We start from the raw sequence: 13,758 nt of genomic DNA on the forward strand, positions 1-13,758 counted from the left end.
TGCTGAAGACGACAATGGCTGCTTTTGACAACAATACCTTGACAGAGAAAGAGCAAGGCAAAATGCACGACTCGCATGCCATCACTTTTCTGCTGATGTTGGTTCGATGACCAGAGTATGGTCTCACTGTCGTGCCTTCCTATTCACTGGAGAAACCGCACATTTCTGCTGTATGAAGGGAAAAGTCAGGATAGGCAATTTGCAGCCTCTACCTAATGAACTCCTCAATTTGTACGGCATAATGAACCTATTGCAAATGAGTTCAGGAAGAACATCAGACAATACAATTGCCTCTTCTAAATGACATCCTTTGGTGCCAAAGAAGTCATTCCAACTAGGAATCGATGGAATTCTTCTGTGATTATTCAAGGCCAAATCCACCATTACATCGGACATTTAATTCCAGACCCGACCGAGCATGCTCGATTCCTTCAAATTTACTTCATGGATACTTAATGTTCATTCTGGTCACATATTTGTCTTGCTATGCGTCTTTCTTCTTTAATAAGCTGAGTTTTTCTTCTTTAATTTCCAAATCAAAGAGATAGCAATAGCATTCAGGAAAATTTACTGTTCATTCTGGTCACATCAGACTGCACTACCCTTCTCTCAAAGGGTGCTCCAACGGGTCACCCCATTGTCTAGTACTCTATTAATATTATTTGTTTGTAGGCAAAAAAGATCCTTAGTTAATTATACACCAAACATTTCAAACTAAAACAAAGCAAAAATTGACAGATACAAGAATATTAAACTACGTAGCTAGAGAATATGGTAGAAAGTAAAAGCAGAGCAAGGCAAGTTATAAAAATATCATACAGCACTATGCTTAGGCAGCAAATTTAATGTGGTCCTAACTTGTGCATAAGCACACCAAAGCACAACTTTCAAGTGGACATAGTGCAGAGATGAAGCATTATTTCCAAGCTATGAAAGAATCTGTTATGCATTTTCTGGTTAGGACATGAGTGTAATCATAGTTCTCAATACAATGAAGATATAATGTATTATCATGATGCTCACCGTTTACAAATTTAATGGGGTATAAACCCAATAAATGTATTGTTTCTGAGAGTCACCAATATTACTCTACAAATCATCATGACAACTTCCAAACTCATTAAAAAAAAAGCTGACTCTCTATCTTAATCACTGACTTAACTCATTTTAAAGAGTTCAAAAGCAGACTATCAGCAGAAAAGGTTGGTCAATGATATATAATGCACGTCAGGAACAAGTTTAATCAATGAAAATTTCCCTTCTCAATTCATACAATAAAATCAAAATGTAACTTTATAGTTTGTGATAGTGTAAATATCCATGTGATCGTGTACTTTTCACTAGCCTGAGTAAGTGCAGACCCAACAATGTTAAAAAAGCTCAACACCATCCAGGCCTTATGAATGACTGGCACCCTGTCCGAAACAAACACATTCATTCTCTTCAACGCATACAATACCATGGCTGCTGTAAACCATCTATGTACAACACATATGGAGAATCCTTCTCAAACTCTTATTCTGCACTGCTGAACTTTAACCTGCATTACTATGAACCAGGTACCTGAGACAGGAATATACAGGACATGAATAAATTTACTAGAGGGGCAAAAACTTTTCACACAGGGAAATGACACTATTTTATATAAAAATTCTCAAATGTGTTACTGTTCAAATTTTTCAAAGGTGAGATAAATCTGATATAGTTATTGTTTGGTATTGAAATCTGGAATATTGCCTGCGAGGATGTGCAACTAACAAATAAAATGTAATCAAGAAACATCCGCTATAACAACAGTACTTACTTATCTCCCACTATTCCCAGGTTGATGGTTGGGTATCCATGCTCCTGAATTGTTGCCAGCAGAGTTGAACGATTGCTGTCCCGAATTTTTCCAGGTGTTAGTTCATCTTCAGGGTTCAGCAGCTGTAGGAGCAAACCAGCAGAACTTGGCTTAATGTGATCAATTGAGAAGGAGACCAAACAATACAGGGTAAACCCTTCTTTCTAAAAGAAATCCAGAAACCAAGAAGAATTATCACAATGTCTAAAATGTAAATTTTAATTTCTGTACCAAAATACACTCAGAGTCTATTTTATTAGGTACCTATTGTACCTAATAAAGTCGTCACTGAGTGTATGTTCGTGGTTTTCTGTAGCCCATTTAATTCATGGAAAAGATGTGTCGTGTGTTCAGATACGTTCTTCTGCACACCACTCTTGTAGCACATAGATATTTGAGGCACAGTGACCTTCCTGTCAGTTTGAACCAGTCTGCCCATTCTCCTTGGAATTTTCTTATTAACAATGGCCACAGAACTGCTGCTTACTTTTTTTGTTTTTCACACTATTCTCTGAAAACTAGGACTGTTGTGCATGAAAATTCCAGGAGACCAGCAGTTTCTGAGATACTCAAACCACCTTGTCTGGCACCACAGTCAAAGTCACTTAGATCACATTTTTTCCCCCATTCTGATGTTTGGTCTGAACATCAACAGAACCGCTTGAGCAAGTCTGCATGAGATAATGTCACATGATTGGCTGATTAGATATTTGCATTAATGAGCAGGTGTACAGATATACCTAATAAAGTGGCCACTGATTATATAATAAACCAGGCACCAACATGATGATGGTTCGATAATTTTTTTTGGAGTAATAAAATCATTGACACTGGAGGCCAGGACATCAGATAAGGTTAATGCTGTATCAGATTTTGGAATGTATTTGAATGTCCCTAACATTCAGTAGCATTCACAAACTATTTAAAATAAAATCACCAAAAATAAATGTAAACCTGAAAACATTAATATAAATACAAATAATTAACATTTTAATGTATATTCCCACTTTTCTACCTTACTGTTGTAAAATTTCCATTGGATGATTGGGCTTGGGGATCTTGCAAAAACTCTAACCTAGTACAGGATCCCAAAGCAGATCCAAAGCTTGTACTGCACATGGAGTCCAGCAATTTGTTTACTGAACAATTTTGTAATCAGAAATCATTCAGTAGTTTTCAGACTTTTTCCTTCCTAAACTTGTTTACATTGACCAGTTCCTCTAACCCAGTCTCCAGTTATCAAGAATTATATCCCTGAAGGTTAACACAATTGGTGAATGATATAAAATAACATTTAGAAATGACTATTTTCTTGCAATTTTGTTCATATATACATAAGAATTATTTTACAATCAAGTTACAGAAATAAAACCCTGTCCTTCCAGTCAAGTAGATACTCTTCTCTGGTGTTGGCTTGTGAAAGAGTACAGACTTTTGTTCTTATAGTGATTCTGAAATGCAATGAATTCTGCTAAGAATTAAATGAAACTCATGAGAGATCAATTAGTGTACCAAACTGCTACAATTCCTAAGCAGGCAGAAGTGAGTGCAGTCACTATTACTAAGGAAGGCCTTTGACAAGATAAGTACATGAGGTTGCTAAACAAGATGGGAGCTCATGGTATTACAGATAAGACACTAGCCTGGACAGAAGGTTGGTTGACTGCCAGGAGACAAAGAGTGGGAATAAATGGGGCCTTTTCTGGTTGGTTGCTGGTAACCAGTAATGTTCTGCAAAGACTGTAAGACATAGGAGGAGAATCAGGCCAATCGGCCCATCTAGTCTGCTCTGCCATTGCAGCGCAGCTGATTTATTATCCCTCATAACCCCATTCTTCTGCCTTCTTCCCGAAACCTTTGACACCTTTGCTAATAAACCTCTGCTTAAATTTACCAATGAATTGACCTATAAGGCTGTCTGTCACAATGAATTCCACAGATTCACTACCTTCCGGCCAAAGAAATTCATCCTAATTTCTGTTCTAAAGGGACAACCTTCTACTCTGAGGCTGCACTGGTTCTAGACTCCCTTACTTCTAGAAACATTCTCTTCACATTCATTCTATCTAGACCTTTCAATATTCATTAAGTTTCACTGAGATCCTTTTCATTCTTCCAAACGCCAGTGAATACAGGCCATGAGCCATTAAACACTCCTCATATATTTAATTCTCGGAATCGTTCTCGTGAACCTCCTTTGCATTTCCAGCACATCATTTCGTAGATAAGGGGCCTAAAAATGCTCACATACTCCAAGTACAGTCTGACCAATACCTTTTAAAGCCTCAGCATTACATCCTTGCTCTTATATTCTAGTCCTCTCAAAATTAATGCTAAAATTGCATTTGCCTTCCTTACCACCAACTCAAATTGCAAGTTAACCTTCAGGGAATCCGGCAATAGCACTCACAAGTCCCTTTGCAGTTCTAATTTCCGATTTTTTCCCCCTATGCTGAAGGCCTTCATTCCTTCTAACAACGTGCATAACGATACACTCCCCAGCACTATATTATATCTGCCACTTCTTTGCCTGTTCTCCTAATTTGTCTAAGTACCTGTGCAGGCTCCCTGCTTCCTCAGCACCGCCTGCCCCTTCACCTACCTTTATCTCATCTACAAACTTGGCCACAAAGCCTTCAATTCCATCATCCAAATCATTGATGTATAACGTGAAAAGAAGTGGTGCCAACACCGACCCCTGCAGAACACCAGTAGTTAATGGCAGCCAACCAGAAAGGGTCTCCTTTATGCCCACCGTTTGCTGCTTGCTAGTCAGCCAATCTTCTATTCATTTTGGTATCTTTACTGTAATACCATGGGCTATTACCTTGTTAAGCAGCCTCATGTGTGGCACCTTTACAAAGGGCTTCTCAAAGATACAAGTAAACACTGACTCTCCTTTGTCTATCCTGTTATTTCCTCAAAGAATTCTAACAGATTTGTTGGGCAAGCTTTCCCCTTAAGGAAATCATGCTGACTTTGGCCTATTTTATTATGTACCTTCAAGTACCCTGAAACATCATCCTTAAAAGGAAATTACAGTGATCTGAGAAAGGAGTTGGCCAAAGTTCATTAGAAGGAAATGCTGGCAGGGATGGAGTGAGCTTCTGGGAAAAATGAGGAAGCTAGAGGATAGATGTATTCCAAAAACAAAGAAATACTCAAATGGCAAAATAGTAAAACCGTGGCTGAAAAGGGAAGTCAAAGCTAATGCAAAAGAAAAGATAGGGCATACAACAAAGCAAAAATTAGCGGGAAGATAGAGGATAGGAAAGCTTTTAAAAACCTACAGGAAGCAGCTAAAAGAATCATGAGGAGGGAAAAGATGAAATATAAAAGCAAGCTAGCTAACAACAACAAAGTGGATAGTAAAAGCTTTTTCAAGTATGTAAAAAATAAAAAGAGATATGGGACTGGATATAGGGCTGCTGGAAAATGAGGATGGAGAAATAATAACGGGGATAAGGAGATGGCAGATTAACTAAATGAGTATTTTGCATCAGTTTTCACTGTGGAAGACACTAATAGTATGGCAGATGTTCAAGAGTGTGAAGAAAGAGAAATGAGTTCAGTTACTATTACAAGGGAGAAGGTGCTCAAAAAGCTGAAAGACCTAAGGGTACATAAGTCACCTGGATCAGATGAACTGCACCCTGGTGTTCTGAAAGAGATAGCGGTAGAGAGTGTGGAGGCATTAGCAATGATCTTTCAAAAATCATTGGACTCTGGCATGGTGCCAGCTCATCATGAGGACTGGAAAACTGCAAATGCACTCTACTACTTAAGAAAGGAGGAAGGCAGCAGAAAGGAAATTATAGACAGGTTAGCCTGACTTCAATGGTTGGGAAGATGTTGGAATCCATTGTTAAGGATGAGGTTATGGAGTACTTGGTGACAGAGGACAAGATAGAACAAAGTCAGCATGGTTTCCTTAAGGGAAAATTTTGCCTGATGAACCTGCTGGAATTCTTTGAGGAGATTAAAAGTAGGATAGATAAAGGAGATGCAGTGGATGTTGTAGTTTTGGACTTTCAGAAGGCTTTTGACAAGGTGCCATACATGAGGATGTTTACCAAGTTAAGAGCCCATGGTATTGCAGGAAAGCTACTGGCATGGTTAGAGCATTGGCTGATTGGTAGGGGGCAGTGAATGGGAATAAAGGGATCTTGTTTTCTGGTTGGCTGCCAGTGACTAGTGGTGTTCCACAGGGGTCGGTATTGGGACCGCTTCTTTTTACGCTGTATATCGAGTGTTTAGATGATGGAATAGATGGCTTTGTTGCCAAGTTTGCACATGATACAAAGATTGGTGGAGGGGCAGGTAGTGTTGAGGAAACAGAAAGCTGCAGAGGGACTTAGACAGAATAGGAGAATGGGCAAGAAAGCGGCAAATGGAATACAATGTTGGAAAATGCATGGTCATGCATTTTGGTAGTAGAAATAGATGTGCAGACTCTTTTCTGAACTGGGAGAAAATCCAAAAATCTGAGGTCTTGGGAGTCCTTGTGCAAAGCACCCTAAAGATTAACTAGCAGGTTGAATCAGTGGTGAGGAAGGCAAATGCAATGTTAGCATGCTTTTCAAGAGGTCTAGAATGCAAGAGCAGGGATGTGATGCTGAGGCTTTATAAGGCACTGGTGAGGCCTCACCTTGAGTATTGTGAGCAGTTTTGGGCTCCTCATCTAAGAAAATATGTGCTGGCCCTGGAAAGGGTTCAGAGGAGGCTCACAAGGATGATTCCAGGAATGAAAGGGCTTATCATACAAGGAACATTTGATGGTTCATTTGCTGGAACTTAGAAGGTGAAGGAGGGATTTCATTGAAACCTTTCAAATATTGAATGGTCTTGACAGAGTAAATCTGGAAAGGATGTTTCCCCTGGTGGGGGCATCTAGAACAAGAGGGCACAGCCTCAGGATAGAGGGGTATCCATTTAAAAGAGAGATATGGAGAAATTTGTTTAGCCAGAGGTTGGTGAATTTGTGGAATTTGTTACCACAGGCAGCTGTGGAGGCCAGGTCGTTGGGTGTATTTACGGCAGAGATTGATATGTTTTTGATTGGACATAGGATCAAAAGTTATGGGGAGAAGGCAAGGAGTGCGGCTGAGGAGGGGAAGAAAGGATCAACCATAAATGAATGATGGAGCAGACTTGATGGGCAAAATGGCCTAGTTCTTCTCCTATGCCTAATGGTCAAATAATGGACTCCAATATCTTCCCCACCACTGAAGTTAAGCTAACTGGCTTATGATTTTTCTTTTGCTTCTTAAAAAGTGGAGTGACATTTGCAATTCTCCATTTCTCCAGAACCATTCCAGAATCCAGTGATTCTTAAAAAATGCCTCCACAATCTCTTCAGGTCCATCTTTCAGAACCCTGGGGTGGGAGCCATCTGGTTCAGGTGACAAATCTACCTTCAGACCTTTCAGCTTCCCAAGCATCTTCTTCGTAATAGCACCTACACTCACTTCTGCCTCCTGACACTTGGATTTCTGGCATACCCCCGGTGTCTTCCACAGTGACTTTTTGTTGGGACTGCTTCTTTTCATGTTATATGTTAACATTTTGGATGACAGGATTGATGGCATTGTGGTCAAGTTTGCACATGATACAAAGATAGGTGGAGGGGTAGGGAGCTTTGTGTTTCTTTCTTTTGCGGCTGCCTGTAAGAAGACGAATCATAAGTTTGCATATAGTATACATACAGTGCTTTGATAATAATTGCACTTTGAACTTGAAATTTTAATGGGGAGGAACTTCTATAGCTAGAGAGTGGGGAATCTGTGTAATTCATTGCCACAGACAGCTGTGGTGGCTAAGGCATTGGGTATACTTAAAGTGGTGTTTGATAGGTTCTTGATTAGTAAGGGCATCAAAGGTTACGGGAACAAGGTAGGAGAATAGGGTTGAGAGGAATTATAAATCAGCCATGATCTAATGCTGGAGTAGATTTAATGGACCAAATGGCCTAATTCTGTTCCTATGTCTAATGGTCTTAGTTTCAATCAAGTCAGAGTTAATTGATTATTTGCAATTATGTGTTGTCTTTTCATATTCCAAATTAAATTTGGAGGCTTATACTGACACTGGCTTAATCAATTTAGCTGCATTCAAAGTAGGCCTGCTGTGGATGATCATTTCTCAGTGACAAATGCATGGGAAAGAAATTAAGAGTGATTTGAGGGGACGGTTCCTTCGTCGTTTTTAGCACTGACGATAATGCGACTAATTGCCAGAAATTTGGTCAAAGGCTGGTTTTAAGCACCCATAAAGAAAGGTGGAGAGCTGAGGACTCAGGAAAGAAATTCCTGAGGCCACGCAGCTAAAGCAATGAAGTCTGGGGAGCCATATAAGGACGGAGATGAGGAAATTGGCAAGTTTTGGTACTGAGGATATTACAGGATAAAGAAGGGGTAGGGCAAAATAGGAATCTGAAAACAGGAATGAGACATTTCACTACTGAGGCACTGTTTAACCAGGAAACAAACCAAGCACAATACAGATGGATGAACTGTTCTCAGTAAAGCAGTGTCCTACACTCTTTAATCAACATTTGAGGGCATATAAAAAATTAATACGCCAACACAGTACAGCTTTGTTTTAAATTGTTGGTGGAGAGATTTGGGGGTTCGGTGGTGTACAGGATGAATGGCTGCAAGGGTTCTTATACCTCATCTCCAGAGTTCATGTATTTTCTAAGCATCAGATCAAATATGCTAAAAAGAATCTTTGCACTAATTACTTTATACTAGCTTTCCTTGGCATATGAATCAGTGCATCACCATGTTGCACAATGCTTTTTGGAAACAATGAGTGAAACAAAGATACAAAATATATGGACTGGGGGTAACTGCTCACTTATTTCTGTTTTGTTGACTTGACCAAGTGTCAGATTAGGCCTGTGCTAAATAGTGAAGAACAACAAAGTAAATTACATATTTGGCCATCTTCAGCCAGAAATAATGAGTGAATGATCCTTCCTGGCTTTTGTGAGGTCCCCATCAAAACAGATGTATTGTTCTTGCAATGTGCTCACTCCATGTAGCACCAAGAAACAGAGAACCAACACTTGGTTGGTAAAACTATTCAAGGCAAGTCGAGAGTTTCCCATTACACTCCGAGCTTTTTCCTTCAGATAATGGAAAGGCTTTGAGAAGACAGATTGTGAGTCACTCACAACAGAATACTGTCTTTACCTGGTTTAGTAATTTAAATACTTGCTACAAAACTACAGTAACATCTGAACAAAATGGAATATTGCTCGAGTTCAGCAAACAAAAACCAGACTAACCCAACTTGTCTCACTGTAAAGCCATGATCTAACTACCAATTAATAGTAAGATTTTGAAAGGAATTGTCAACAGCATTGCCAACTGGTGATTATTTGCCAATAACTGGCTTTATGATGTTCTTGTTTAGTTCTCTGAAGACAACAACTGCAGACCTCATTATACATTGATCCAAATTCCAGTAGTAAGATCAAAGTGACTGCCTTTGAAATAAAGGCAATATTCAACCAAGAGGGGCACGAAGGAAACCTGCTCAAAGGGGATCGGATTAAGATTTGCATGTGTCACATCTGACTTTATCATTTGCTTCATTAATGGCTTTCCTTTTATTATAAAGCACAAGTGAATATATTTGCTGATGATTCCAGAGTGTTAAATAATGAAACAATTTATGCCTATATAGAGGTAGGCTGGAACAATATTTGAGTTTGAGATAATTTATGGCAAATAGTATTCTGCGGCACAATTAACAAGCAATGAGGATTTCTAATAAAAGAGTCTTACTGTATCGTCTTAGCATTCTATGACCACTACATCAAGAGATCTCCAACATCTAAATCCTAAGATGCATCAGAGACTAAAACTGAATTGGACCGGTCATCTAATACTTTAAGCACCAAAACAGGGCAGAGGCTGGAAATTCTATATACTTCTCATTCCAGCACTCAGGCACAAATGTGATGGAATACTATTTGTGAAATGAGTAGATTTTAAAAAAATTGCTCCCATCATGAAAATAGTTTTAACAAGAGGAGTCTAACATGAAAATGCTATGTTTTTCCACCTTTTAATTAAATGTGAACTGTTCAAATTGCGCTTTTACTTGATGAATGTCAAGTTCTACAGTACGTGCACATTAATATAAGAATCAAAGCCTATTATCCTGTGTTGCTTGACACACACAGTGTCAGAGCCTTTAGAAGTGCTGTTATTTCAGTGCAGGCAAAGCTTCATTCTGATACACTGAAATATGAGGGATGTTAAGAACTTTTGCAGGAGATACAGACGCTTGTAAGGAGACCATGGATGGGAAATTACAATGTTGTTGTCATAAATTTGCCTGCAATAATTTCATCCAATACATCGCAAAAAGGGCAAATTACAGCATTCCGTCTAAAGTGATCAGCACAAGTTAGCACGATCATTTTTGTTAAAGTTCAAAGAATTCCTGAGTTCAGAGTTCAAACATATTGCTGCTCATAAGGACAACTACTTTTCTTTCATATTCAGAGGTAACAAAACTTACCTCATTTCCTGTGGACATCACTGCAACCACAGGAAACTTGTGAACTTCAACTTCAGTAACCCCAACAGTTGCTAGAAGGCCAATTTCAGAAGGCCCCATGTGAGTTCCTTTTGCCAGAACGCATTCTCCTCTTTTGATATCATGGCCAATTGGTCTAATAGAAAGAAAGTGAAAAAAATCAACACATTTCAATAGCAATTTGCTCACCTCAACCCTGCCCCCACTCCAACTCCTCTTCATGACCACCTGCCACTCTTTGTGGCTCCATAAATATTCACAGAGTGTGAGAAACTTCATTGTGTATGTTACTTGTAGAAGAACTGTTCTACTCGCTATTGGCTGGCCCCTATATAAAACAATGGCGGGACCATAACATTCCACTGATTGAATATGCAGGTTAATATTTCTGTTTTTTTGTCAACAGTATCTCATTGATGATGTCCTTGCTGACATACACACTTCATAACCATCCTCTACCCTAACAGTTAATCCCTTTGGAATGAAAATCCTTGCCTGTAAATCCAAGAATCATTTAACTTTAAAACCTTCACAATATTATTAATTATTTGATCAGCAGTTTGTCATATGGTTAAACTTATTTGCCAGTTTCTTAAGTGCCTATGGAAATTTACTGTATAATTACATTATAAATATAAAATTCCTTGTTTGATACAATATGACATCAGTATATTTAGCAAAATGCATTTTTTAACAGTTTAGTTGGGTCTTCTCCATTTGCTGTGATTTAAGTTCACAGTTTTTTTTACTGTGGCTTAATAGTGGTAACATTAGCATTATCACTGACCCATCCACCACCGATGAGGATTAATATCATTTCAGTTAAAGTTTCACCAGACTCCCTCTCATACACAAACCTATCTAATTGCAGTAGTGCACAGAGGAACTGCCTTTTCATTTGCAGACTCTTTGTCAGAAACCTTCTGCTGTATTCCTAAATTGTGGTGACTACCTCCTACATGTCACATGTTTGTAAATTCTACAGTTGCAAGTGTAGCTTTATTCTTAAACTGGCCAAGTATTGACCAGTCTTTTCGTAACAGTATTTGGGTTTCATAGAAGGGTAAAGATACAGGATGGATTGAACCATGTTGATGCCACGATATGTTGTCCTAGTTACTATCACCACAATAGGTCAATGGCAGACGCAATCACAATGGCTCTTCGCATGGCCTTAGACCACCTGGACAACACAAACATCTATGTCAGGATGCTGTTCATCAACTATAGCTCAGTGTTTAACACCATCATTCCCACAATCCTGATTGATAAGTTACAGACCTGGGCCTCTGTACCTCAGTCTGCAATTAGATACTCGACTTCCTAACCGGAACACCACAATCTGTGCAGATTGGTGATAATATCTTCTCCTCACTTACAATCAACACTGGTGCATCTCAAGGGTGTGTGCTTAGCCCACTGCTCTACTCTCTCTATACCCATGACTGTGTGGCTAGGCATAGCTCAAATACCATCTATAAATTTGCTGATGATGCAACCATTGTTGGTAGAATCTCAGACGGAGATGAAAGAGCGTACAGGAACATAGAAACATAGAAAATAGGTGCAGGATTAGGCCATTAGGCCCTTCCAGCCTGCACCGCCATTCAGTACGATCATGGCTGATCATCCAACTTAGAACCCTGTACCTGCCTTCTCTCCATACCCCCTGATCTCTTTAGCCACAAGGGCCTTATCTAACTCCCCCTTAAATATAGCCAATGAACTGGCCTCAACTGTTTCCTGTGGCAGAGAATTCCGCAGATTCACCACTCTCTGTATGAAGAAGTTTTTCCTCATCTCGGTCCTAAAAGGCTTTCCCTTTATCCTCAAACTGTGACCCCTCGTTCTGGACTTCCCCAACATCGGGAACAATCTTCCTACATCTAGCCTGTCCAATCCCTTTAGAATTTTATACATTTCAATAAGATCCCCCCTCAATCTTCTAAATTCCAGAGAGCATAAGCCTAGCCGATCCAGTCTTTCATCATATGAAAGTCCTGCCATCCCAGGAACGAGGTATACCAACTAGTGGAGCGGTGTCAGAGCAACAACCTTGCACTCAATGTCAGTAAGACAAAAGAGCTGATTCTGGACTTTAGGAAGGGTAAGACGAAGGCACACATACCAATTCCCATAGAGGGATCAGAAGTGGAGAGAGTGAGCAGTTTCAAGTTCCTGAATGTCAAGATCTTTGAGGACCTAACCTGGTCCCAACATATTGATGCAGCTATAAAGAAGGCAAGACAGCAACTATGTTTCATTAGGAGTTTGAAGAGATTTGGTATGTCAGCAAAAACATTCAAAAACTTCTATAGATGTACCATGGAGAGTATTCTGACAGGCTGCCTCACTGTCTGGTATGGGGGTGGGGGGCGCTACTGCATAGGACTGAAAGAAACTGTAGAGGGTCATAAATTTAGATGGCTCCATCTTGGGTACAGGCCTGCAAGGCACCCAGGACATCTTCAAGGAGCGGTGTCTCAGAAAGGCAGTGTTCATTATTAAGGACCTCCAGCACCCAGGCCATGCCCTTTTCTCACATTTACCATCAGGTACGAGGTACAGAAGCCTGAAGGCACACACTCAGCGATTCAGGAACAGCTTCTTTTCCCCTGCCATCCGATTCCGAAGTGGACATTGAACCCGTGAACACTACCTCACTTTTTCAATTTATATTATTTCTGTTTTTTGCACAATTTTTAATCTCCAATATATATATTCTGTTATTTTTTTTCTTCTATATTATGTATTGCATTGAACTACTGCTGTTAAGTTAACAAATTTCACAACACATGCTGGTGATAATAAACCTGATTCTGATTCTACTTACTTTTCCCTTATTTTGTTTTGGATATTAATATTTTAAAAAATTGACAGGATTATGTTATAAATTCAGCGAAGTGGGCTACTGAAATCTCAAGCACAATATACAGATACTGACCTGATGTCCTGGCCTGGACGAGCCTGTGTCAGAATTCGCACCTCTAACTCTTCTGTGCCCTGCAACATTAAATTGCAGCCTAAGCTAACAGGACATATAGAATACTTGGCTGGTGAAGCCACAATAGTCATTCTAAAAGCATCATTGATGAACACTAAAAGGCAATCTGGAATGCAGCATGTGGAGATTGCATAGAGCGAGATTCCTTAGCCATTTAGTATGCCTTTTGATTTCTCTACAATGAATTATTAGAATTGCTGTTTTAAGAAAAAATAGCAGCAAACTTCAGGAATAATAGTGAAATAATGCAATAAAACTGATCTCCAATCTCAGAAATTAACATGCGGCATTCTTTCTGCTGTCATGTACTGTTACTTTAAAATAAAATGAATAGATGCAAAAAAATCTGAAAAAAAAC

General features: G+C 39.3%; 1 protein-coding gene across 9 annotated transcripts in view; it reads right to left on the minus strand.

Annotated features, from left to right (window-relative positions):
- LOC134348279 (gephyrin) overlaps nucleotides 1-13,758 on the minus strand; it is a 684,809-nt gene that overhangs the window by 54,177 nt on the left and 616,874 nt on the right. For all 9 annotated transcript variants that reach the window (XM_063051467.1, XM_063051417.1, XM_063051452.1 and 6 more), the window contains 3 exons: nucleotides 13,341-13,399; nucleotides 10,379-10,532; nucleotides 1,805-1,926 (listed from right to left, as the gene is read on the minus strand). In XM_063051467.1, coding sequence (XP_062907537.1) covers nucleotides 1,805-1,926; nucleotides 10,379-10,532; nucleotides 13,341-13,399 — 335 coding nt within the window. The remainder of the gene's footprint in view (nucleotides 1-1,804; nucleotides 1,927-10,378; nucleotides 10,533-13,340; nucleotides 13,400-13,758) is intronic.

Source organism: Mobula hypostoma, chromosome 1 (genome assembly GCF_963921235.1).
Source record: "Mobula hypostoma chromosome 1, sMobHyp1.1, whole genome shotgun sequence".
Lineage (NCBI taxonomy): Eukaryota > Metazoa > Chordata > Chondrichthyes > Myliobatiformes > Myliobatidae > Mobula > Mobula hypostoma.